The sequence below is a fragment of the Phragmites australis genome, chromosome 2 (assembly GCF_958298935.1).
Source record: "Phragmites australis chromosome 2, lpPhrAust1.1, whole genome shotgun sequence".
Classification (NCBI taxonomy): domain Eukaryota; kingdom Viridiplantae; phylum Streptophyta; class Magnoliopsida; order Poales; family Poaceae; genus Phragmites; species Phragmites australis.
Window position 1 is genome coordinate 41,335,703 of NC_084922.1, and position 27,275 is coordinate 41,362,977.

The window sequence follows — 27,275 nt, forward strand, 5'->3', positions numbered from 1 at the left end:
ACGGGTATAGGTCTGTGCCGTCCAGGTGTGTCTGATGCGTCACATCAATCATAGGATCGATGAGCTCCATACCTGAAAGCAAAAAAGATTGTACTCCATAACATAATGAATACGACAAGCACAGGGCAATGCAATGCAGAATATGCAAAATAAAAATTGAACTCAGGAGAAATAAAACACAAATAATAATACATAAATGAAACACAATATGAGGAGAAACGTAGCATGCGTATCAAAAACATCATAGAGTACAACTCATTATCTGCAACGAATTGTGAGTACATTCAAAAGTTGGCAATATTACAACGGGGTCTAAATTACACCAAATACAAAGGTTCTCGAGTACTTTGAATAAAACATAATACAACATGGTCCAAATATAACATCACATACTCAGGTTGTCCAGTAACTCCAAATAGTACATAATACAACATGCTCCAAATATTACAACACATGCTCACATTGTCCGAATATTACAAGAGTTCAACACATAGACAGATGAATATTACAAACATAGAGCGTCATCCAATTAGTAATACAACATGCAAACAGTCACGCATTGCTTCAAATAATAGTCTCGTTCGAAGGAATTTTCTTCTTCTTCGGCTGGCATACCGGGACACGCCTAACCTTCTCGCATGAAGCCAGAGTGTCCACCGGATACTTCTCACACTGCCCCCTCAAATGCGGACCTCTGCATACCAGACACTCCTTGCGAGCATATGCTCCCTCAGTATTGTCCATATCATTCCTGATACACCGAGTCTTGTGTCGCCCCTTTGTGTCGACCTTGCTATTTGGATCTACAATCCAATATGGACCATTTTCAGGCGCCTTCGTGAAGTCATTCACCGCCCACCACCCAAGCAACTCACCAGACCAAGTCCTTTCTACTGCTTCCTTGCGGTAGTATGGTGACACGAAATACTCCGACTCTATGCTACCCTTCGCGCAACACGCTAGCACATGAGAGCAAGGCAAATGCATCAGTGATGGATTGTTGCATGTGCACTCGCACTTGTTGTCCGCTGGCCATAACCTACATTCCATTGTAATGTCTTGCCTTCCGATACCCAGTCCGCCCTTGTCATGTAACGTCACCTCAAAGACGTGCTGACGGTTACCAACATTATGAACTCTGTGGGATTGGCCCTTTCTGCTCTTCTCGTCCATGTAAGACATAATCTTCTCTGTGTACACCATTTGCGGGTTGCTCATATGTAGCGCGATCTTACTGTAACGCTCTCGGAGATACCGCTGCATTCCACAAGTGACTCCCTCTACAATTGCCACCAATGGCAGTGACATATTCCCCTTCATCACCCAATTATAAACCTCAGTGAGGTTAGTTATCATAATTCTAAAATGTGAACCATTAGTATCCGCAATGAGTGCCCATTTCTCCAGTTGTTCATGTCTGATCCAGTCGGAGAAATACTTAACCCTCCTTCCACCCTTCCTTCTCTTGGTCACACTCTGCAGCTCATGTGGTAAAGGCTCTAGGTCCTTGGGCTCCTCCTCCCTTGGTATAACTGGCTTCTTCAATACTTTATCCATATGATTACTAGTTAGTTTATCCAGCTTTCCCACAGTGCATCAAACTTTCTCATTTGATTCTGTTTGCACAGCTTCTTAAAAAGAATCATCAACCACTTGATCCTGAATTGTTTGTAGAAGTTTGCTCCAAGATACCACATGCACCAATAGTTATGCAAATCTGGCCACGGCAATACCCCACACGCATCACTCTGCAATGTGTTGATAGCGTTCAACAAGCCTGCATGACGATCGTGGAGTACACATACGTTAGGTCTGTTACCAATAGCACCTCTCTTAACCCACTGTAAGAACCACAACCAACTATTCATAGATTCACGTACAACGAATGCAAAGGCCAAAGGCACAACCTAGTTCTCACCATCTACGCTGATAGCTGTGAGTATCTGCCCCCTGTATTTGCTTGTAAGGAATGTCCCGTCCACACACATCACTGGCATGTAATGCCAGAATGCCTCGATCATACAGTCGAACGACCAGAATACCTGCTGAAAGACTCGATCTCCATCCTGATTGACAAAATCATGAATAGCAATACATGTGCCCAGGTTCCTCTCCTGAATAACCTCTAGCATGTAAGGTAAGTTGTGGTATGAGTCCTTATATGTGACAAATCTCTTCTCTAACACCTTCTATTTCGTTCTCCATGCCATATTATATGAAATCTCGTACCCAAATCTAGTGCTGATAGTATGAATAACTATAAGCGGAGACATACTAGTCTTCTTCATAATCTCTGGGTACATCATATTTGCAACATAATCAGTGCTCATATTCCTGTGCGCGTGCAGAGATAGGCTCTAGTTGCAAGTATGTGGCTCAACAATAGACGCTACCCATATTGTGTCATATCTTGGCAAGAATCCATGAACTCGCCAAGTGCAACCTTCATCTAAACATTTGACATCGTATGTCCAAGAATTAGATATTACCACCTTAAACTTCATCTTCTCTGAGAAACACCATCTCTTCACTGCATGCTGTAGATGGACCTTGTCATGAAACATTTGGCCTTTGGTCACTATGATGGGATCATACTCCCATGTAGATTCGTGTCCATTATTCACTGTCAACTTCTCCAATGCAGAATTCATCCATTCTTCCGGAATTTCTGCACCAGAATCCACAAATGTATGGAACTCTTCGTTATCTGCCTCAATCTGATCCACTAGTGCATCGTCCTACTCTCCCTGATCATCACGCGTCGCGGCTCGATTTTCTTCCCCGTCGTTAAGTTCTTCTCTTGCAGTCTGTATCTCAACAGGTGCACTAGTCTGCAGGGGTACCTCCAAAATCACACTCTCTTGCACCTCCTCAGGAATAATATTTTCACCAACAGCTTCTACAGTGCTAGGTCCGGCTTCTGTCAACGCAACATCACTCACTTCTACAAGGATGTAGTGAGAAAAACCTTGTCTCAACCCCAGTGACACAAATTATTGTCATTGCTTCGAACATGTAACATCTAAGAGCTCCCACTGCCAGCTGGTTCCTCGACGTCTAGGAATCAGAACCTTCACCGTCAACCGTTGATGTACCGAACTAAGTTACAGCAGATTATACAGCCATCCTAACAATTGGGACCGTCGAATCTCTCCCGGAATATACAAATTATCAACATACTGGAAGTTACTCAGATCCACCCCACTATCACAATACATGACATATATAGGGCCATAAAAAACCATGAACCCCACTACAGTCAGCATGCCTGATTCAACAACCATATTATACTAAGTCAGGTTAAATAACTGTAACCAATATACAACAGCTACGACAACAAAATATATTCAACCTAATCATTTGTATTCTACATAACCATCAAATATCACCGCTAATTTACTCTTTCTGTTCACAATGTACCATTCTAAATGTATTTCCATAAAAAACAATTACTGTATTTCTATTCTAAATATCCTACAGCTATTAAATACTTGTACTACATGTTCGTAAAATTCAACTTCAAACTAGCCTATATTGTCTTACTATTGAAAATCCACAACAATTCAAATGTACAATTCCTTCATCGACGAAAATTATATACAGCTAATAATATCCAATTTTCATAATGCTATTATATAACCTATTTTAATTCAATATTACCGATTTTTTTTTAAAAAAAAATCAACCATTCCACATTTCCTAACTAACTATGTTATATTTTCTAGCTATAACTAATTCCAAACCATAACTACTCTACTTTACTCTAAATTTCATATCCTTATTTTTCTAAATTATATATTATACTGTACATTTCTCTGATAGTCTCTAACTATTTTTTCTACTGTTTTAGTAAGTATTCCTAATTTTTCTAACTATTCCTAATTTCAAACTATTTTTCATAACTCACCTACATTTTTTCTAACTACTACTATTTTTTCTAATTTTCTAACTACTCCTAATTCTTCTAACTGCGACTACTTCATAACTACTCTAAATTTGTAACTAATTCTAACTAATTAAAAAAGAAAAAAACACTTACCTGTGCCGCTGCACGCCGGCTAAAGTCGCCCGCCCACTCTCTGCCACCGCTCTCCCCGGACACCGCCCGCCGCACACCGCCCCGTTGCCTCCCGTCGCATGACGCCCCGCGTCACCCGCTCTCTCGGCCGTGCGTGAGAGAGGAATCGACGACCGTAGAATATATAAAGGCTTATCAGCACTCAAAATACTGATAGCCGTGTCGACATTTCGCGTGTTGACAGGATCGTCTGTCGGTATTCCGAATGCCGATATACCGCCACCGTGCACGAACTGCCTATATGGCACCACTCTTTAGGTGGGTCCACAACCTGTCGGCTTTCGAAATGCCGACAGGTCCCTAGGCCCACTGCCACATAGACTGTTTACATACGAGATACCGATATGTTTCTTGTTGGTATTTCGTGTGCCAATAGATATCTATTCTTGCAATCTTTTAATTTAGCTATTATTTTTACAATTTTTCAGTAAAATAATATTATTAAAAAAAATTGTTTCCTATGAACCGAGTAGCTCGTAAGGCACGAATATTCCTCAGCACGTAGGAAGCAAAGTATAGCTTCCAAAAGCTCTCGTGGCAGCGAAGAGCGGACACATAACACAGGAACTAAAACCACACCAGACAAGATGGTACACAGAGCATAAAGCGAAGAAATATATACCTCTTCGCAGCGTGCACGTCCCCTGACATTTACGAAAAGAACCGTGCACGATCACTTTCTACGCGCTTATAACATCCCGACCCCGAACACACTGGTCGATCCAGCGCTACCACGCATTACCCGATCGATTACGCAACCCGGCAGGAGCCAGCGCTCGCTCGTTTTCGCGCACAGGTTTTTCGCGTGTCCGGCTCGATGGCGCGCGGGCGGATCTGCCTGTTTCTGGCGTGCCTGGTGGCGGCGTCGGTGTCGTCCACCGCGTCCGCGTTCGTGTTCAAGGCGGGCGGCACGGCCGAGTGGCGCGTGCCGGCCGAGTCCAGCGGCGCCAACGCCAGCGCGTACAACGCGTGGGCGCAGCGCAACCGCTTCCGAGTCGGTGACGCCATCGGTAAGTGTGACTGCTATGGCTTTTGCCGTGACCTTTAGTTGTTGGGCTGCACACGAGGACATCTCAAATAGTTATCCCTAATTACTATCTTTTATTTTTTTTATATATTTCTCTTAATTCTTCGTGCCATACTAGTACCGTTTAAAGATATCATTATTTTCTCTTTTTTAAGAGCTAGCTCTCTAACATTTTTCTTAACATGAGCAAGATTTACTTCCACGTCACATTCATCTCCATCCTATACGCTTCTCTTCTCTCCGTATACCACATTAATACTACATCCATTTTCTTTTACTCATCGTTTAGGATATCGATACAGTCTTTAACAAGCACGTTTAACTATTACTTTTGATAACTACCTTTTGGTAAAAATTGATAAAAGTTAGATGAAGTTAAAATATTTTTTATAATGAATTCACTACTATCATTTGCATATACTAAATCATAATATTTTTGTGTATATTAATGGTTAAAATTTCTAAAATTTTACTACATACAATCTAAAACAATATCTATTAAAAACAAAGATAGTAAAAACTACTTAGCTCCTATCTACAATTATTAGAGTGGCCCTAAATGTACTACTAATCCTCTAGATTCTCCAGAAATATATTTTTTTAAGAACCTTCGCTAGTACATTGAATGAGTGGGTATCCAGTTCATCGTCAGTTGGTCGCATAGCGAGGGCCTATGATATGTAATGGTCAGACATTAATGTGCTTGCATTCTGCATTTTCCTTCAGAGTCGGATACGCTGGTATTCACTGCAGATTTGGGTTGCCATGGTGTGTCCGTTTGCATGGAAATTTGTTGGTAGCGCACACCTGTCTCTGCACCGGTTCGCACGCACGTCCACTTGTAGGACGATAGGGGATGCAGTCGTCCCGCGGACTGCGTGCTGTTGTCCATTTGTAACAATTCTCACATCTGACTTCTAGAACGCATGCAGACGATCTCTTTCGAACACGTTTTGAAATGCTGCGGACGCTAGATGCTGATATTTCCGCCTGAGCTTACGTAGTTCTATCTCTATCTCCCAACTGCATCGATGAAACCGGCCGGGTGTGGTTCCATTAAGCTTCCTAGAATTAATAGAATTCGGTGCAGGGCCTGCAGGCTCAATCGAGAGAGACAAGATGCGAGATGGAATGACGTTTGCTTGGGCTGCATGCTTACTTTAAACAGCATATCCTCTGCATTTTACTGTGGTCTTGCCGTTACTCTGTCCATGTATTGGCATGACGCAATCGCCGAGCGTAAACATCGAACTGTGTTAATCGCAGTGGTAATCGTGCCAGTCATTGACTAATTTTACCGTTGCACCGATCATTTTTACTGCGACGGTAGATAGTAAAACACGCTCTGTTAAAACCTGAAATAAGTTTTCCAAATTCGATTAGCATCGCTGATTATTTTGGCTTTATGTTAGTAGAGATTAACTTTTCACTGTTGCACGCAGCGTTCACTTACCAACCCGGCAACGACTCGGTGCTGCTCGTCGACAAGAAGGCGTACGAAGCCTGCGACACGGGCTCGCCGATCGACACGTTCGCCGACGGCAACACCGTATTCAACTTCACCCGCTCCGGCCCGTTCTACTTCATCAGCGGCAACAAGGACAACTGCAACCGCAACGAGAAGCTGATCGTCGTGGTCATGGCTGAGCGCGTGGCTGTTGGCAACGACACGGAGCCGCCCGCGCCGCCCGCGGGTCTGGCGCCTTCGCCCAACGGCCCCTTCTCACCGTCATCCCCACCACCGCCCTTCGGCATCGATATCTCTCCGACGGCGAACCCACCGCCACCGCCGAATGCCGCAGCCCCAAAGGCTGCAGGTGTTGCCGGCACGGCCGCGCTCGCCATTGGAGCGCTGTTCTACGCGCTTGTTTGATATGTACGTTTTGTTTAAAATGGTCGTGCGCGCGCATGTTGTGGATGGAGGACGATACGGACGTACGGCTGCTTTACTAGCTTAACGAAATAATCGACGTGTACCGATTGATTTGGGTGAAGTTTGTTTCTTAATGTGATGTATGATGTATCAAATGTTGCTGGAATGTATGTATTGTTGATTAATTCATTGCTGATGGAAATGCGGATTTAGTCCAATTTCATGTTTGCACGATCACAAGTATTCCCTACTAGTATAGTATGTACCAATTTACGTTCTTGTACAAAGAGGTAAAGCCGGCAGATTATTTTATGGCAGCAAAAGCTCTTTAGGCCCATTTCCAGAAGTGTTGCTATTTTTTCGTAGAAAAGAAAAACTACTCACTCGTCAATCCAGATGGGAAAAAAGCTCAGGAAATTAGAGACATAGGGCCTGCCTCGATAGAGTTAGCCTATACAAATACATATAGTATGATCTAGTAAATGAAATGTAAAAGACTATTGAGTTCAGTCGTAGGCAAAGCTTTTGCGCGTTCTCCAAAAAAATGAGTTCGACACAGACCAACCAGTATGACAACTCGCTGTTTCTGGTACTCCTGATAGTGAACCCAATATCCAATACAAATTTTGGAAAGGCAGGAACGCTTTTCAGCGGTATAGTCCAATTACTACTACAGTAGTCCCCTAATGATCGGTCCAAATACAACAATGTATTAGGGATGGCAATTTTCCTGTGGAGGTGGAGATCCACCCGAACGGGTAAGGATGGGGACAATTTTTTTTCCGTACAGGCTCACAGGGTGGGGAGGGATAGATTTTTCCCTGCGGGGTTTCATGGGGCCCTGAAGTTTTAAGGTCAGTGTCGAGGGTCTCTTCATCGACGACTCAGGGGCTGCTATTCTTTTCATCCCAGATCTCAACCACCACCTTCTCCTACTACCTCATCAACTTCGACTCCCTGTCCACATCCATGCTCTAGTTCGGTGACGATGGTGTCGACGCGGATACAATCACTGTGCCGCTCCTCTGTAGCCCACGCACCACTCCCCCACGGGGCCCCGTGGAATTTGGGGATCCAATGTTGACGGGCCCGTTTTTGTCCCGCCCCCATAGAAATAGAACATTCAATGATTAAAAAAACCCTGAAAAGATCGTTATGCCCGCTTTAGCGGCCTAGCCCAAACGATACACAATCATATATCCATTTGTATCATTTACGACCCAACCAAGCAACCACGGGCCATATCTGTTCTAGCCCAACATGCATATATGTTAGATTGTGTTGGACGTAACCATTTACGTTAGGTTTGACATTGTTTGCCCGTTTAGTAAATAGTATGAACATTTATGCGTAAGGAAATTTAAATTAGTTGATTGGATTTTATATGAGTTTCTTAGTCACAGTCTAGTTGTTTTCTTGTTATACATCTCCAAGACTGTAACACTTGAAACTGTGAAAATACTACATGTAGAGAAAATATATACAACTGTTGCATTTCCCTCGTAGCCATCTGTCCCTAGTTCTGTGTATTGGTGTAGTGTTTCCAAAATAATGCACTGCAATTGAATTATGTTGATTTTGTATTTGCCTCGAGGAAGTTCTAAACTCACAGAAAAACATTTTGGATTATCTATTGTAATAGCTAAGATAGGTGAAATGGTTGAGAAGATATGCGACATATTTTCTATTTCTAAAATTTAGTGATATCTTTATTGTATTTTCATTTATTTCCTGTGATATCCATAAATTGTGATTTTCTCAGTTTCATTTGTTTATTTTGCCCCCCCCCCCCCCCACTTTCCCACTGTTAACGTTTCATTTTATTAAGCATGCATTTATTGACTACTACAATATGCTAAGAGACAACTAGTATGAGATAAATACAGCACATCTACAAATTTACTTAAGATGTCACCACCTACTCTAGTTTGTCCTATTCTTTTGCTTACACGTTCCTAATCTTCCTCAGTACATTCATACATTGCATGACGCATGGGCACATTGAGCTAGAATTAATTATTCCCCTTTTAATTTATCTTCCATGCATAGCTACTTATAAACAATTGAAAATAACCATAAAAACAAAAGGAAGTTGAGATATCTTCCTTTTTTTTTACCTTCTTTCTCTCTCCTCTGGCGAGTGTTACTAGTTAGCGAAATCAACCAAATAACATGCATATGCCACACCAAGCCAACGTGAGAACCATAACAACAACAAACTTTTTTGGAGGGTGACGCCTTTAAATAGAGAGGAGGGCAAGCGAAAAGGCGAGGAGAATAGGCAAGACTAACTGAAGCAAACACTTGAACAATTTGCAGGCTGTGTATTTGAATCTGAAGAAGATAATAGATCGACCTGCTGGAGGCGACCCACCTTTCATGGCGCTTCGTGGTGCTATCGGTTGTGGGCATTCTTCAAAATTGGTATTTTCTTACACGATAGCTAGCTTAAAATTTTTCTTGCGATCTTTCTTGCTTGTTCTCCAAAAGAGTTGTTTATTTTCTGTCCCCAGAATAAAAATTCTGACGAAATATGGACATATAGAGCATGATTATGTTGCTACAATCAGTTTGTTGCGAGCATCACATTTTCGTTGTTCAATAACACCTTTTCATATGAGATATTGAAATATATCTCTTGGAGTTTGTTCAGTTTAGTCCTATTCTCTTTGAGTTTTATTTTAACTCATTTTATCTTGTTTTGTTGAAGATCTATACTGAATTGTCATTTTGTTTCTTTAAGCAGAGTAAATTTTAATAATTAATGGACATCCTTGTAGCAAGGATTTCTCATTTTAGCCAATTTTTCAACAAAGCTATTCTTGTCCCAAATCTCCAAATGGTCTCTGCTTTTGATATCTGGTTGAATTACTAGATCCATAGTTCTTAGATTGTTTTCCTAAAGAGTTGATGTTTTTGTAAAGTTCTTATATTGAATTGTTCTTACCTATGATCAAGGCAGAATGGGCATCCTTGTAGTCGAGGTTTCCCATTTTAGCCAACTTTTCCACATACTTTTCTTTGTCTAAATATCTAAATAGTCTCTGTTTTTTTATATTGAATTGAATACTAAATCCATATTTCTTATATAATTTTTTAAGTTGATGTATGCATGGGCACGTTCATTCTTAAGGTGAACACTTACTTAGCTGCAAGCATTTTTAGTTGACATCACAATAGTCAACCACTTTTTCTGGAGTCAAATACAATTTTGAACTTATAGTACTGCCTTTTATTTGCATTTTGTTGGGTCCCTATACCCTCAACTATATTAAGAAGGTCCTATGTTCAGATATGTAACTGTGCATGATCACCATAGCAACACCACTGTTTCAGCAATCTACATGGGGAAGCTAGTAGAGCAGTATAGCTGTGTGATATCTTCAATAAAGAGTCATGTAGCATTAAATAATTTATATATAAGTAAACATATTAAAAGATAAAAATACAGAAAAAATGGATAAATGCCACTGGATGCATCACTAACATGTGTGGATGCCACTGGATGCATCACTAACATGTGTGGGATAGAGCTTCATGTTAGTTTCATAAGCCATAGCCAACAAAAACTTCCATGACAAGTGTTATTTTGGTCCTATAAATTAAATGTTCTTTTGGTTGGGTGATAGGCAACATATACTGCTATGATTTCCTTTTCTTGCTCTAGTGGAGATAGGATAGGACTTACCTAATCCTCCCTTCCTGAAAGGAAGATCATGAAATTAACATGCTTCATTAAAGTTGATTTCCATGTAAACATCCAACACCGTATAGATGTTTGGAAAGATATGAACTCAATACTAGATACTGAGAACTCAAGGATCCGAATAAAGATGTGCAATGCTTTAATTATAGGGCATTGCATGTTTTCTTACTTTTACCCTCATTTTCACTATGTTTTCAATTAAACCTTTTGGATTATTAGCTTTTGGAATGGAAGAATTTATCATTGAAAGTATCGTACCTTTTACCAGAATGACACATCCGAAAAGAGCTCAAGCAATCAGCCCGAAGAATTACATGCAACAAATGGTGCTGGTGCCTTGAGAATCAATGAGGTTTCCTCGAGCATTCCGATCAACAACAAGACTAGTCGTGGTGAGAGCCCCAGTGATGACCAGGACAGTCCACAGGCAAAGAAAAAGTGTATACATAGGCTCACCACCCAGCAGTCACAAATACTTGAGGGGTATGAATATGATTCCTAGTGAATACATCATTGACTAGAAGTTAATAATGCATCAATAAATTTATTTGTCTAGTGATGTCCCTTTCTAGTTCTTTTATTCATTGTAATATAAGATGTTGGCACCGTCTCCAATAATGGTCACTGGTTGTTGTTGTACCGTCTAGTGCTAGATATGTACCGGCTCTAAGAATTAAACAAAACTATTAGAGAACCTTTACAGTACACCATGATACTAAATGGTGGAGAGTATCATTGTTGTGATCCAACCGTTCATTTTAGTAGGTATTATTGTAATTATCTTGGTACCCTTAGGGGTAATTACGTCATTGACTGACCAGACTTCGGACATTCGTTACCCATACCAGCCGACGGAGGGTGGAAACCCTAATAAATGAAATGAACAGAACAAGTGAAAGCTTATTCGAGGAATAAACTAACATTTTAACATTCCCTAATTAAACATATAATTTACAAGTTTATCATAATTTTTTTTCCCAATCCTACCCTTATGATACCCATGATACTCTTTAATGATACCCATGATACTGGTGGGCGATAGAGTATCATTGGGTCAATCTAAACCACCGGATGAAGTAAATGGACGGCATGCACTCATTTAGGTGTACCGTAAAAGTCTTCAACTATTATGCTTTCTATCAATTTACCTTTTTAGAAAATATTATCATCTGTCTTATCTTTATTGTTATTGAACAAGCAGCTTCTTCAGCATCTGTGCACACCCTGATGAAAATCAAAGGAAGCAGCTGAGTGAGACGACGGGCCTTAGGAAGCATCAAGTGAAGTTTTGGTTCCAGAACAAGAGAACACATGTGAAGGTCTGGTCTATATCATAGCACATTTCAATGATAAATTGGTCATTATTTATGCATCATAACTCCTGCTAAATTATAACCATTATTAGTATTTATGTATTCCACTAGCTTTACTATTAGCATTTTATTTTCTAGATAGCCTCTGTTTCCTAGATTTCTTCTTTTGTCCCCACAACAACAGAACTGTTACTTCTATCACTGAAATAAGGACTAGCTCTTAACAAAATAGTACCTAATACCTCGAGCTGCCCTGACATATTTCTATATTTATACTAGAGCTATTTCAACATCTGGAATTACTAATCATTCTCTAAACTGGTTCATGGCACAAATAGCATCTGAGTGGAAAAGAAGAGAACTTCAGGTTGAAAGTGGAGAACGAAATTCTGAGGGATGAAAACAATAGGCTCAAGCAGGCACAGAGGAATACTTTCTGTCCCAGCTGCACTAACGAACCAGGACAGGTCAAGATCTTCACAGAGTTGGAAAGGTTGAAAGCGCAAAATGTGTGGCTGCAGCAAGGGATACAGGTACAGAATATAAAGGTCTCAAGTCTCTCAAGCAGACTCTTCTTTTGCCCCCTCTACATGACTAACAATGTTATCGCGAAGTATTATGAAGTCTGTATCTCGAGTCCCACTGATGTTGTATCTTTTATTTGGCAGATTGCACCTCTGAACACTGAAATACATATGAATTCACCTACCCGTGTTTTCCAACTTGAGTCCTCTTCAGAAAATGACTTTATAATCCAAGATGACGCACGAGAATTTGCAAAAATAGCCAAGAGCTCAGTGCATGAGTTTGCTATTTTGGCCGACTCCAACGGCCCTCTGTGGCTGTCTGTCCCCGGTGGCTCGTTCGAAACACTGAACAAGATGGCCTATGCCCAAACATTTCCTGGGCAGATTAATGCAAGTGCCATTGAATTGAAGACAGAGGCTACCCGTGCCAGCGCTGTGGTCATGTTGGACTCCAAAACTATTGTGGGTTTTCTGATGGATGCTGTAAGTGGCATGTTGATCTTGATAAAAGCCAATGCCGTCGTCGATGTGAAATCTGAATGCAAATCTGAACTCAATGTGAAATGACTGCAGGAGAGCTATGGGACTTTCTTCCCTGGAATCATGGCCGGTGCAACGACCACCAAGGTTTACAACTGGCCTGCAGATCGCAAAGCGGGCTACGATGGGGCTATGCAGCTGGTATATATGACTCATTTCTTCATGAATTTAGCAGAGAGATGTTTTGACAAAGTCCCCTAGAAAAAAGAGCTTAATAGCTTATATGTGAAAATACAGTACACTGGCAAAGAAGAACTGTCGTCTTAACTGTTACTCACAGATTGTCTTATTGCTCCTTTGCCTCGAAACTACAGCTGTCTGTTGAGCTGATGTTCCCGTCGCCCCTGGTATCGGCAAGGAAATGCACGTTCTTGCGCTACTGCAAGAAGCTGGAAGAGGGAGCCATGGCCATCGTCGACGTGTCTTTGGACGACGGTGAAGGCACCTTCTTCAAGTGCCGCAAGATGCCATCAGGGGTACTTATTCAGCCCATAAGGCAGAACAGCTGCAAGGTACGGCAGATAGGGAAAAACTTGAATTGAACTTCACTATAGTTCTGCATTGTACCATGCTTTATATGTTCCGAAAACTTCTTCGCAGGTGACCGCCATCGAGCACGTTCGAGTAGATGCCAGTGGTATTCATGAGCTCTTTCAGCCATGCATGAGTGGTCTCCTCTTCGGGGCCAGGCGCTGGGTGATGAGCATGGCGCGGCAATGCGCGCGAATCAGAGACGTGTTCCATGTCACCAACTGTTCCCTGAACGGTAATAGCAACCTGCAAATATCTGATTACTACCTGAGACTCTCAACCCCAAATGGAATCAGAGAAACAAACTTCCCTCGCTCTATTTCAGTCGGTTCGAAGGGGAGGAATATCATAATGAAGCTGGCAGACAACCTGCTCGCCAACTACGCCGGCAGCGTCGCCGCCGTCTCTGCTGACGCCTGGACCGTCCAGTGCGGCGACGGCACGGAGGAAGACATCAAGATCGTGTACAGGAAGAACAACGATGGCACAAACACCGCGATCGTGTGCGCGAGCGCGTCCTTCCTGGTGCCGGTGCCCATGAGGAGAGCGTTCGAAGTGCTCAAAAACAACTTGCTGCGTGTCAAGGTACGTCAACGAGATGGTCTCTCCGGTCACACGGCAACAACACAGCCGGTGTAACCCTGTCTGAACTGAAGTAACGTGTATGCCTTACCCATGGGTGATGGCAGTGGGATGTCCTGGTGAACGGGGGCAGCGTGAAGGAGGAAGTTCGTGTCGCCAATGGCGTCGGAAGCGAAGATGCTGTCTCCATTCTGCATGTCAAGGTACCATAACCTTACCAAGCACTGACACTAATGTAGTTTCAGTATTTCAGACTCGTGATTTCGCTGGTAATTTTCGCGCCTCACTCGATTGTTTACGGTCGGTCAGCACGGCAGCGGGGCAAAGAAGGAGATCACGATGATCCTCCAGAACTGCTGCTACGACGTGTCCGGATCGTTCATGGTCTACTCCTCTCTAGACAGACAGCTGATGGACATGATCGTGAGCCCGGGAGGCGACCAGGCGATGACCAACATCACCCTCTTCCCCGTCGGCTTCTCCCTTGTTCCCCTCGCTGATGCAACGCAGGCTGGCTCCGCCATTGGAGAGGCCGGGGGAACTGTGGTGACTGCAGGGTTCCAGATTCTGATGAAGATGGCCCGTGGGACTGGCCTGTACCCTTGTTCCGTGTCATCGGCGATCAAGATCATGTCGGACCAGATTGAGTCTATCAAAGATACCCTGCTGAGCAACCACCCCGTCTTCTATAGGAGGATCCCGTCTACTATCTAGAAAGTAGCAAGGTACTCTCTCTTCGTTGATAATTGTTTTCATGTCAAACTTAACTAAAAGTGACTCGGCTCATGATGCTAGTTTTGTGGTCGCCTCTTGTTATTTTCTACAGGGAGAAAAAGGGAGGTCCAATGCTCGTGGAGGCTGCTAACTAAATCAAGAAATTTGAAGGGAACCCATCAGCATAGATCGCCTGCGTTTCTCCCGGCATTACCATATATAATAAACTTAGTTCTCGTTCCCGCCTACTGCTTGGAACTTTAAGCTCTTGTATCAAGAGCCTGTAATAATGGTTCTAGAACCAAACTTATGTTATGTGGACCAGTCATGTAATAATGGATGCTATTTTAGAACCTTAATTTGCTTGTCAGTATTGTATGCATGTTAAGTTACTGCTCGTCTGCTAAATACCAAAATGGGCAATTTGAACAACCTCGAGTTGTTGGTTTCTATGTAAGGGGCCGATAGCAATAGCTCAATCTCGAAACCTTTACATGGTTTGGAGTTGGAACAGGGTCCTATTAAAAACTAGTACTTAGACAAGTCAGTCTATAAAGTATGAAGTAAACATCTATTCCTAAAATAACACAGATAACACAAGTGAACCAATTTCCATAACCTCGTTGCAAACTTATCACGGCCACACATCTGCTTCACTTGACCATCTCTGAAGATCCATAGTGCTAGCTACAGCTTCCAGAAGATGTTGGAATTCAGCCATAACCCATGATAGATTGACAAAAAGGTTGCGGTGTTATGTATTGAGACCAGCCCAATTCTTGAAAGCTATCAGGGCTTCCATTTTCCTGAAGTTGCGCTTTCTTAGCTTTGACACTTTCAGTTTCTTGTGGGTTTCCATGAATGCTTGCTTGTGCCTCCATTTATCAACAAATATTTTGCATTCTCGTGCCTTCTCAATCACCTGCATTGCCATATCAAAGAACCCTCCCTTCACCAAAGCATACAGAAAAGCATCGACCAACTCGTGGTTGAATTCAGCCCCCTTCCTCTTCACTTCTGTCCATAGTATGAGCACACTGAAGTACTTCTCAGCTGAGACATACCCATTGATAAGTGAAAGGTATGTCTGACTATTTGGTTCAAATCTCAGGAATACCATCCTTCGGTATGTCCTTCTAGCATCCTCTAACCTCCCGACCTTGCAGAAAGCATGAATTATTGAGTTCCAATCATGTGTAGCAATCTCTATCCTCGGGTCATCAACCACTGAATCCAAGAATGAAGCCATGAGGCCAGGCCGATTATTCTCTGTCAAGCCTGTCATTATAGTAAGATAACTTGTCCTAAGTTCTGGTAGCCTTGCCTCCCTCATCTCCTTGAAAAGAGCAAATGCAGACTGGAAATCATGAGCTGTCATCGACGCATCAATAAGAGCATCATAACTGTTGGCATCAAGCTGTAGCCCTGCTGCACTAATCTCTGCCACGAGCTGTGCAGCCTCTGCAGTCTTCCGTTCCTTGCAATACGCTTTCAAGATTGATGAGTACACACCAAGCCCCACGGAGGCTCCTTGAGCAGTCATTTCATCGAGTATGCTATGAGCTCTGTTCAATAGGCCAAGCTCAACACAAGCATTGACAATCCCATACCCAACAGAATCCTCAACTGACAGAGATTGCTGAGTGAGCTCAATCTCCTGTGCTTGGATGATCAACTGAGCTAGTTCCTTAATCCTCCCCTGATCAACAAAGTATTGTGCAACCTCCGTATAGCTTTCCTGATCGAGTGCATTGCCATCCCCAACTCTTCTCTCCTTCAATGCACGGAGAATGACAGATGAAGCTGACTCGAAGCTGCCGGGTTTCAAGTACCCACTGACCAAATTCTTGAAAAATCCCTTCTTGCTGAAGCCCAGAGCATCAAACAATTTATCGAGCTCATCAATCCTGCTAGGAACGCCTCTCCAAGCATACAAGAAGGCGAGGCATGCAAAGCTCTGTACATCTGGCGAGGCCCCAACGACCGACATAGTCTTCAGGACCCTCTCAGCATCTGCCACCGAACCGAGCCTCCGGCAGCAACCAGCAAGAACATCATTGCAGGCAGCAAGGTCAGGGCGCATGGCCGCTGCCTCAGCAGGGGACTTCTCCTCCACCACGAGCTTGCAGGCTTCGTCGAACACCTTCAGGAAGGCCGCAAAAGCTCCTGCGTCGGCGCGGGTGAGCTCTATAAGAGGGTGTCCCCAGGCCGAGAACGCCGGGAGGCGGCGCCTGCAGCGGAGCATCGCGCGAGCGAGCGCCAGCGCCGGGGCGGCGGAGTCCGCCGCGGCGAGCGCGGAGAAGAGGGCCCCGAGAGCGGCCTCCGGGACGGGCGCCGCGTGGGGGCTCTTCTCCAGCAGGAAGACGGCCGCGGCGAAGGCGCGCTTGAGGCCTAGCCGGTGCTGGGCCGCTGCGAGGTGGGAGACGAGCGCGGCAGCGGCGGGGGGCGAGGGCGACTGGGAGGCCGCGGCCAGGGACTTGAATGCGAGCCACGCGTCATCCGAGCAGTCATCGGCGACGGCGGTGAGGAGGTCGGACTCGAGAGCGGCGGCGTCGGCGACGGGCAGCGTCTTTCCGGGGGCGGGGTCATGGGCCGGGGGTGGGGGCGGCGGCGGTTGGGGCTTGGGGCGCGGCGCGAAGATGGACGGCTGGAGGAAGGAGTAGACGGTGGGGATCTCGTTGGACTCGGAGGAGGAGAAGGGCCTCGTGGTCAGGGGCAGAGGCAGCCGGCGCCGGAGGCGGAGAGCGCGCATCGGTGGCAAGGCCTTGCCGTTAAGGTGTTCGAGCGTTTGCCCAGGCAGCGAGGGAAGTCGAGGACGGCAAGAAGTGTTTCAGGATAGGATGCGCGATACAGTTTCTGTCCACGGGTAACCGTCCGATTTGCATTTAGGCGGCCTGGATCGAGGGAAAGGGGATGCAATGCCTGGAAACCGCGCGCGCGCGTGATGAGGTGAGGCTTGAGGACGCAATGGCGGCGGCGCTAACGAGCGAACGGTACAAGCCGGCGTCGCGGGCAGAAATGGAGATGGTGCCCGCGCGGGGCATCCTCAACGGGCAGGGTGTCAGGCCTATCTCGAACCTTGGGACCTCCTGCAGCAGCTGCAACTTTGCCCAGGACGCCAGCGGAGATTTCGGAATATGACACCCAATTCACGCGGCTCAGGCACACGACACTCAATCCCCTTTCGGAATATAACACCTGCGCAGTGAATTGTTTCGTGCCATGCCATTCTTCCTATTTTTCTTTCTCTTTTCATTTTCGTTGGCATATGGAGTTCCTAAACTACCCTTCATGTTGAAAAGAATATGTTCAAATTAACCGAGATATTCTTTACGCCTTTACCCATTAGCCAACGGGGTTGGTAGAGGTGGCCAAATGGGCGGTCTGCCTGGCACGGTACAGACCCATTAAGGTACGGTTCGTTAGCTAAATGGGTCATATCGTGTTAGTCTATGTGCCGCGATTTTAGCTTAGGCACAGTCATTTAAGATCGGATCATGCTGTGTCGGCCCGCAGCACTGTAGACTCGATGATTTTTTTCTGATATGTCAGCTCGTCAACCCGTGAAAAATTGAAAAAAAAATCACAAAAATTTACTTTCACTTAAAATCGAACACCGGACCTTCTACTTAGAAGTCAAACATACTATAATTACACCATATATTCTATATGGTACTAGATCTAAATAAATTATATAAAATACAGTTAAACGGGTCGTGCCGCGGCTCCGACCCAAGCACGGCCCAAGTCATCGTGCCGTGTCAGTCCGGCCCATTAGCCATCATGCTGTGTTATGTTTGGACCATGCCAACAGTATCGTACCTCGAGTTGACTCATATTGTACTGTCTATTTGAACATCTTTAGACGTTAGCAACGCAAGCTGTACTTGCCACGATGCATGAGCATGAACAGCGTGCCCGGCACGGGGCCCTGCACGGACAGCGTGCTCCCGCCATACTCGCCCGCGGTGAACACGAGCGCGATGGATGTCAGGTAGCCCGCACCCATCTGTCGGCTCGTGCCGAAGATGATCGCCTGGTAGCGGCCGAGGAGCTGGGACGACCGGTTCCGGCCGACGCGCAGCTCGACCACGCCCACGCTCCTGAACGACGAGTTGGCGCCGAACGGGGACGCCACCCCGGACGCGGCCGTGGCATTCGCGCCAGCGAACGTCTCGTGGACGCAGAGGTGGATGCTCTTCAGGCCGTGTTCATCATCGTCGAGGGCCGCAAGAACAGCGGAGGACGACGAGGCCAGGAGGACGAAGAGCGAAAGCATCAGCGAGGACATGATTCAGGTCTTCAAGAAAGGACAGGGTCATGGTTCAGCAATCTGAGGGAAAATAGTTTAGGAACTCCATGTGCCAAAAAAATGGAAAGAAAAAGAAAATGAGGAAAAATAGGAAGAATGTCACGAACGAAACAAGTGTTATATTCCAAAATTCCAAAAGGAGAGGCACGTGAATTGCTGCGAGGCGCGTGGATTGGGTGTTATATTCCGAAATCTCGCCGGGGGAGTGGCCGGGGTGCCATTTTTAGCATTTTAGCATCTGAACACGCAGCAGCACAACTTGACAAACTGAACATCAACACACAGCAACAAGATTATAACATGCAATGCAGTCGTTCCTCCCTAAAACATACAGTAACACTGGCACAGCTCGACTGTTTCTGTTGACCGACAAGCACAACAATACACAGCATATCAATTCAGATCTCTCAGCATCATATCGTTTGTTCTTCAGAAGGATACAATAAATAGCCCCAACACACAAAGCAGCGACGATAACAACATATTATGTGATCAAAACTGCAACCATATGACCGGAGCAAAATCCATTTAATACCTTTCCGCCAACCTAGCAGATACAGCCCTTAGCTTAGAGTACACTTTGCCAGCAGGAGAACCTAAGATGAGACTGCAAAGTGAATCCCGAGCAACTTTGATGTTAACAAAGGATCCAAGTATATGTATCTTTGTATCAGCGATAACTATGCGGGTCCTGGTAGAGTTCTCAATGGCATATTTGGTCTTGCCTCCTTTCCCTGATAAACGACCAATGGCACGTGACAGATGCTCCCCTCGGAGTGTCTTCACATCCTTGATCTCAAAGGAATCCACATACAGGTCATCGAGACGAAGCAAGGCAACAGCATCAGCAATGTCAAATCCAAGCATAAAAGCATGCACAAAGTCCGCGCATTTCTGAAGGTTGCTCACGTCTGGTGTGTCTTGCCTTGTTTTCAGTTCCACCCTTCTTGCCTGGGATAGAGGACACAGTTAATGAGTTTGATTGATGAGGATCGAATAAAACATTTGAGATCTAAGAGATATAACCACAGCAGTTTTTTTATTCAGCAAGCAGAACCTTGCAAGCACTGGCAACACATGTTGCTTGACCGAATGCTATGGGCGAAGATGCGAGTAAACATTTTCAGCTTGGCAGTTAACATTTACAACTTCGAAGACAAAGGACAAGCCAATTGAGTCCTGAACATCTATGAAAATAGACAGAATTATACTACTCTTGTGATTGCTCAGGTGACAGATGGAAGTAGAGAGATTTCATCATGTCTAAGAGTTATATTTTTACTGATATCACAATTCCGAGCTTCACATAACTAGGCCAAGTGTATCAATTACTCGATTTCGTATTACTTGCTTTAACAACTAACACAATAAACTGGTGATTTCGATACAAATAATCAGATTTCGGCAAGCTTCAATCAATATTAAACAGTAATGCCAAATTACTATAAATCATTTTAAATTTCGTGGCTTCAAAAGGTATTCCAAACACTTTTATCCAACTGATAAGACCATTAACTTAGTGCCAACCATGATGCGCCCATGGAAGGTTTTGTTTCAAATATTGCCCCGAGCACGGAATAGGAATCTACAACATGTCTAGCTACTTCAGAGTTCGCAACCACATACTTAGCAACGAGGATACTCAAACTAAGGCATCCGAGATCCAATATAAAGATGCGTGCAGAACTGATGAGAGAAAACCGAGACAGGGCTACCCCTTACCTTAAGGTTCATGCGGATGTCGACCTTCATGTGCTCGTAGATGGGGGTGTAGATCTCCATCCAGCACCGCTTGAGCGGCGCGAAGCGATGCTGCGGAACGGGCACCTTCCGGAACTGGGGCCTCCCGCCGCTCATCTCGCTCGGCATCAGCGCATCGAACCGCGGCTTCTCCACACCGCCCGCCACGCGGTCCACCGCCATCGCGTCGGTGGAGGAGGAGCCCCCCGCAGCGGCGGCGCTTGTGGCCCTGTCGATCTCCATCCTGTGGCTGCGGCGGAGGCGGGAAGGGGAAGAGGTCTCGAGGCGGTGCTAGGGTTTGGGGGTCGGAGAGGAAGGAGGCTGAAGGGAAGAGAGATTTATATGCCACGGGCTATTGGGCCGAACGAAAGCTGCTGAACGCAGGCCCAATAATAAGATGGCCGGCTCCTTCTTTTCTTGGATGTAGGTGTCCCTACTGTCACTGCATGCACCTCAAAGGTCAGGTTTTCACTTTTCTCTAGGGTCAACCTCAAGAGCCTAGATAACCGTAGAAATGAGTCTCTCCCATCTATAAATAGGGGTGAGGGGCGGCCAGGCTTAGGCTCTGTTTATTTTCACTTTGCACTGTGAAAAACAGCTTTTATAAATTAAAATGGAAACAAACTGTTGGATTGTGAACTTAGTTTTGAACAATTCATCCTCCAGATTGTAGCAATCTCACAATGCACTGTCCACCAGCTTCCCTCGGCTTTTGATTTGCAAAAAGATCAAACTACCCATCGACTTTGGGGTGAATTACTCGCATCTACCATTAAAGTTATCCTCATCGAGCCGTTATTTCCCAAGCACTCGTCCTTCTCCACGCCAGTCCTTGACCCGGTGTGCCTCAACGCCACGCTGCTCCGCCTGGCCACCGTCGATCCCTTCGAGGTGTCGCTGCGGCGTGACGTGGATGGCCTCCAAGAGGGCCACGTCCTGGCCTCCTCGGCCCGCACCTGCGCGTGGCGCCACGATAGGCTCGTCCACCCACTCCACCGCCGCCACCACCATTTCCTGCTCCACCACCACGGCCACCACCCGGACGACGACCACGACCCCCTGCTGCACCCACTCCTGTGTCAGGAGCAACTCCACATCGATCCCTCCCTCTGCCACGCACTCTGCTCCTGGCACCGTTTCTGCCGCTATGATCCGGTTGTCCTCCTCTCCCTTCCCTCCCTCCTCTCCCTCCTCGGCGGTCCTCGCTTCACTGTGTCGGTTGGGCCCTGCTATAGGCGCACTAATGTTCTTGGATGACATGCACCGGTGGGGCGTCTCACCGATTCGGTCGGACCATCGTGCAGTCCTCGATGCGCTCCTACAGGAGGAAAAGACGCCAGAGTCCTACACCATCGTTATGAAGCATATGGGCTTAGACAGGGTCTCCTCGCGGCTTCCAGAGTTCGAGCAAATACTGTGGGCCTTCAGCGCGAGCGGGGAGTTTGACGCTGTCGAGGAGGTGTTCAACGAAATGCTCCTCTAGGGGATTGTGCGGATGTGCGCGTCTACAACGTGTATGTCGGCGTGTTGTGCGACAAGGGCGACCTTGTTTGTGTGCATTGGATGGTGGAGTGCATGGAGCGCACTGGCTGCCCGGTGGATGTCAGGACGTTCGGCATCATGGTCGCTAGGTGTGTGGCGCGGGAGGTAGTAAGGTCGGATATGCGGTGGGATTCGCTAGCATTATCGGAGCTAACATCGCCACGGTTGATGCTGGTTGGGTAGGCCTTTGGCATGCTGATGGGTTACGTCACCGCATTGCTCACCTTCTTCGTGGGCGCCAACCGACATAGTGAAGCGAGGAGCGTCGTGGGCGCCAGCTTCGACATCGACATGTGCCTGGGGAGCCTCATGGTGTTCACGTGGCACAAGCTTGACAACAAGAAGGTCGTGTTGCTCGTGCCGACCATCGCGTCTGAGCTCATCTACGGTGATGAGATCTGGACATTCCCGTTGTCACTGGTCGCACTAGCCAAGGTCAAGCCACCCATCTGCATGAAGTTCACCCTCGGAAGCTAGAGAGTGTAGGGACCATCGACATTCATGCGCAATGCCAATGCGTATAGAAAGAGAGGTTGTTTCAGATTTCAAGGAAGAACTTGAGTGTTTTGGAGAAATTCTAGATCGACAAAAATCAAATTTGTATGAATGATGTATCTTTTGCTATTTAATTATACATTTTCGTAATTACAAATATGCTACAAGTTCAATCGAATTAGAAATGTATCACAAAATGGTAAATAGGGCACCAAAATAGTTGAGGGTATTACAGACTTTTGTCATGCACAAACAGCAATCCAACCCACCCAGAATCCAGACAAACAAACAACCATTAGCTTTTACATGCTTAGCCTTCTACAATCCAGCTTTCTATAATTCAGCTTTTGAAAACTGCTTTTCAGAATCCACAGCTGAAATAAATAGGGACTTAGGAGAGCAGGCACACACACACCAGCAACCCACTAGCTGAAGCTCTGTAGAGAAGGAGCAGAGAGCAGGAGTGAGCTCATTCTGTGTTGGCCAATTGTTGCACAGAGCAGGCAAGCAGACCACCCTAGTAGCTCATGCTCTCTCCTTGTTCTTATGTTGATATATGCATGAGTGTATTTACAGTATGTATTTTTTGAAGTTTAATTTTATTTTATCTCGTAAAATGATAGTGTTACGATAGCAAACATATTGTACCAATCACAGTTCAGGTGTGGGACTGTCTGAGTTCTCCACAGAGAACGACTCTTGTACAGAACAGAGTAATAAATGATGGATCCGTAGGAGCGATCGATACTAGTAAGTCAAGATTGTCATTACTTGTGGGATTAAGAGCTCAGCTTTACTGGGGCTTATGTTCTAATAGAGACTGCTCATGTCGGAGTACCCCTCTTAAGAGATTTAAAGTGTGAAATTTCATCCATGTGACTCCTGGGTTGGGAAGCTTGCGGTCATATGTAACACCAGAGTTTTACTATAAAATAACCCTTGTGAAATAATATATTATTTTATATGTCTATTTGCTGACACTTGTTTTAATCTAATTTTTTTTGCAGTTGGTAGCAGTGATGGTCATGCCACTGAACCAATGTCAGGGCATGAAGATGAGCCATAGGCGTAGCCAACGGGAGGGGAAATAAATCCATCTAGTAGTTGATATGTTTTCCACTTGTTTATTTTAGCTTCCGCAATATCATATGTAATGAATAAAATACTTTTAGAGGAGTTATCAATGTAATAAAATTTGAATTTCTGTTTAAGCCTTACATGTTTTGTCAAAATTCATATAAACATGTGGCAACTATCACTACTGGACCCAATTTCAGGGTGTGACACCTCCTGTCGAAAGGAACCATGAACCAAAAACACAAAGCAGCAATTTTCCTAAACCTTTTCCATTGTTGCAAACAAGAATCAAACAAATCAAACCCCGGAAATCCTTGCAAGGCTACAACTGGTACCAAAATCCTGTCACCATGCACAATATCACAGGTTAGAGCCACCAGCCCCCTACAAGATTCTACGCAGACAAAAATCTACCATTACTCGATCACCATTGGATCAGGTGGAACATCAGAGCCTGATGTGCTCCACCGCACTCTGGATTAGAGAGGGAAAGAGGGAGAGAGGGAGGGAGGTTGACGGGAGAGGATGTAGCACGGCAGAGTCAGACAGTCGTGGGTGGCGCTTATCTCGTGGGTAAGGAGATTCTCAAATCATCCAGTGAATCACACATCTAATTCATGGTTAAAAGCAATGCTAAGAAAGTTGTGGACAAATTATTCCTTCCCCAGCACAACCGCCCCATGGACTGACCTCAAATCTGAACATTTCACATGCGATTTTTGCATATTTTCTATTTCACTAGCATTCCTTTCAAGTGCTACATGTTGCATCTCAGGTGTTACTGCTGCTAAGCTGGTATTATCAGCCACAAGATCTGACTTCCAAGAACGGACGATGGATTGGGGGTTGAGGATCTCAATTCTTGGGTTCGAGGGTTTGAGGCAAATTTCGATAGCCTAGCTTTTAAAATGCTTTGATATGAGAAAATGTTAATTGAAAAATAAGAAAATACGATTTTGCGACTTTTAGACCTTGCTCCTCTCTTCTTCCTCTTAGCCATCCATTGCCCTTCTTCCATTGTCATCATGAAAGCGGTGCTCTAGCAAAAAGTTTAGATTTATTCATCGAAAATTCGTATTGTTTAATTCACATATTTAATTTGTAATGCCAGACAAATAAGATCTACATGTCTCGAAACCGCTTCAAATGCACCTCTCCTGTTAGCGAAAGCTGGCTTTGTCTCCACTATTCCCCATGTGCCACACCATCTTATACACCAGCTGGTTTAAATGGCACTCTCAACCAAATTAAGGTGATAATAATATGATCCAACATCTATTGTCCATATCTATACCACTCACTCACATAGCAGAAAACGCCCTTAGAATGTCAAAATGTTCACTTGCTTGGACCAGCAAATCAAAGAATTATGGATGACAAGTTGAAAGGATCGAATGACTCAAGATGGGGATGAATTGAGCCTTAATAAAAACTATTTCAACTGAACTCTAGAACAAGTAAACAACTTTATCCTATATGAATAATAAAGCAACTATAATGATCAAATTTGATAGAACGCTAAATAAGAAAACATGCAGCCTACAACTAGAAGAGAATTGCGGAATATTAGCTTGCAAGAAAGTAAATACTCAAAGTAAATGTGAAAAATAAAGTTATGAACAAAAAAAATACCAAATTTTTTTTTGAGGTATCGAGGAGTTGGCACTCCCCCCTAATCCTCGTTGGAGCATCCACTAAGGATATCGCTCATCTTTAAGTCACAAAGACTAAAGTGCTCCCGAGTGATAGCCACTTCTCCATCTTTGGATTGACGGGTTCAAACCAAGCACAAAGCTTCGTCTTGAGACTCCCACAAAAACTCCAAGAGCTCACCAAAATACCTCCAATTACTAAGACCGGCTAGGTGTTGCCAACCACTAAGACTAACAAATCAATAGCTTCACTTGACCCAAATCAAATCTACACTATAGCTAGATGCACACTTACCACTCTCCTTACACTAATAATATCCTTAATCTCAATTAAGAACTTAACAAATTACTCTAGTGCACTCTCTTGCCTCTTTATCACACACTAATCATTTCAGCTCTTCTAAATCGTAAGGTTACCCAGTGAGATAAAGTGAGAGAGTATATACATGTTAGATATCCAAAATTAGCTGTTGCCCAACCACCCATATTTTTCGTGAACGTCGGATGATTTGGCGTGCATAGTCTCCAAACACCGAACTATTCGATGTGAATCATTCACCCAAAACTAGCCGTTACTTCACTAAATTCTCCGCGCGAAGCCTTCAATGTATACGCCAGATCATTCGGCGTGTATAAGTCTATTTTTCAGTGAACAAAACCTCTTAACTTTACTCCAGCGAAGCATCTGATGTATGCACTGGACCATCCAGTGTGTATAAATTCGTCTTCCAGTGAACACAAAGAAATACTCTAGACTTTACTTTGACAAAGCCTCTGATGATATGCCAGACCATCTGATGTGTTTAACTCGAAATCCCTCTTTTGAAAAATATTCCAGCGTTGCCAACTTCTCTTCGCCAGATTATCCGGCATGTACAAGAGTGCTAGGATAAAAGCTCCAACATAACGCCTTCATCGTCGGACCATTCGACGTGTACAGAGTTTTTAGAACTTATCTAATTCAAACTTCTTTAAGTTTTATCTTCACTTCAACTCATTCATGAGCTTTTTTGAGCTACATAGTGCTAGAATTTTATGAGTATGCATCCAACCAAATCTAAATACAACTATATCAAATTATTACTCTTAGCTCCTCTTTATAGTACGATCAAAGAACAAAATAGAGCATAAGCTACTCTAAATATTCTTCATCTCTCTGTGATACTTAGAACTAAAAGATCCTTAATCTTGACGCTTACATTCTTTAATCGCTCAACCATTCAATTAAGAGATCAAGATCATACAACAATATTGTAAACTAATCTTTTAATTATCTTTCAAAATAAATTTATTAGTCACAATGATATGATTGTCATTAATCACCGAAACAGCTATAACTTATTAAAAACCTAGATGCTACACAAATAAGCTTTGCTAATGATGTGACATTTAACATGACAAAAACAAACTATGATACCATCCAACGGACTTGATCTAGCTAATGATGCGACAGTTAGCAAGACGAAAACAACATATGGTACCATCCAACGGACTTGATCTAGCTAATGATGTACTGCTATCCTGTAGATCAGTGGTCAGATCTATTCTCAATTCCGGGTCAAAATA

The 27,275-nt window shown here is 44.3% G+C and overlaps 5 protein-coding genes across 5 annotated transcripts; 2 read left to right on the plus strand and 3 right to left on the minus strand.

The window, feature by feature from the left end:
* Positions 1 to 4,816: 4,816 nt before the first annotated feature.
* LOC133908911 (early nodulin-like protein 9) lies at positions 4,817 to 7,196 on the plus strand. Its single transcript, XM_062351131.1, has 2 exons — positions 4,817 to 5,088; positions 6,548 to 7,196. Exons 1-2 carry the CDS (start codon positions 4,896 to 4,898, stop codon positions 6,976 to 6,978), a joined length of 624 nt encoding a protein of 207 aa, XP_062207115.1. The 5' UTR covers positions 4,817 to 4,895; the 3' UTR covers positions 6,979 to 7,196.
* Positions 7,197 to 10,090: 2,894 nt separating this feature from the next.
* Positions 10,091 to 14,891, plus strand: LOC133907130 (homeobox-leucine zipper protein TF1-like). The gene is made up of 11 exons (XM_062349172.1): positions 10,091 to 10,111; positions 10,953 to 11,167; positions 11,886 to 12,003; positions 12,336 to 12,530; positions 12,666 to 13,007; positions 13,098 to 13,205; positions 13,379 to 13,576; positions 13,665 to 13,841; positions 13,932 to 14,180; positions 14,285 to 14,380; positions 14,487 to 14,891. Exons 1-11 carry the CDS (start codon positions 10,091 to 10,093, stop codon positions 14,889 to 14,891), a joined length of 2,124 nt encoding a protein of 707 aa, XP_062205156.1.
* A 460-nt stretch (positions 14,892 to 15,351) lies between these two features.
* LOC133908907 (pentatricopeptide repeat-containing protein At1g69290-like) lies at positions 15,352 to 18,052 on the minus strand. Its single transcript, XM_062351125.1, has one exon. It carries the CDS (start codon positions 17,641 to 17,643, stop codon positions 15,646 to 15,648), a length of 1,998 nt encoding a protein of 665 aa, XP_062207109.1. The 5' UTR covers positions 17,644 to 18,052; the 3' UTR covers positions 15,352 to 15,645.
* Positions 18,053 to 18,759: 707 nt separating this feature from the next.
* LOC133907137 (uncharacterized) lies at positions 18,760 to 19,182 on the minus strand. The gene has a single exon (XM_062349182.1). The coding sequence runs from the start codon at positions 19,180 to 19,182 to the stop codon at positions 18,760 to 18,762; it is 423 nt and encodes a 140-aa protein (XP_062205166.1).
* A 289-nt stretch (positions 19,183 to 19,471) lies between these two features.
* LOC133908910 (uncharacterized) lies at positions 19,472 to 21,268 on the minus strand. The gene is made up of 2 exons (XM_062351130.1): positions 20,926 to 21,268; positions 19,472 to 20,154 (listed from the first exon to the last, which is right to left on the minus strand). Exons 1-2 carry the CDS (start codon positions 21,184 to 21,186, stop codon positions 19,732 to 19,734), a joined length of 684 nt encoding a protein of 227 aa, XP_062207114.1. The 5' UTR covers positions 21,187 to 21,268; the 3' UTR covers positions 19,472 to 19,731.
* Between the last annotated feature and the right edge of the window lie 6,007 nt (positions 21,269 to 27,275).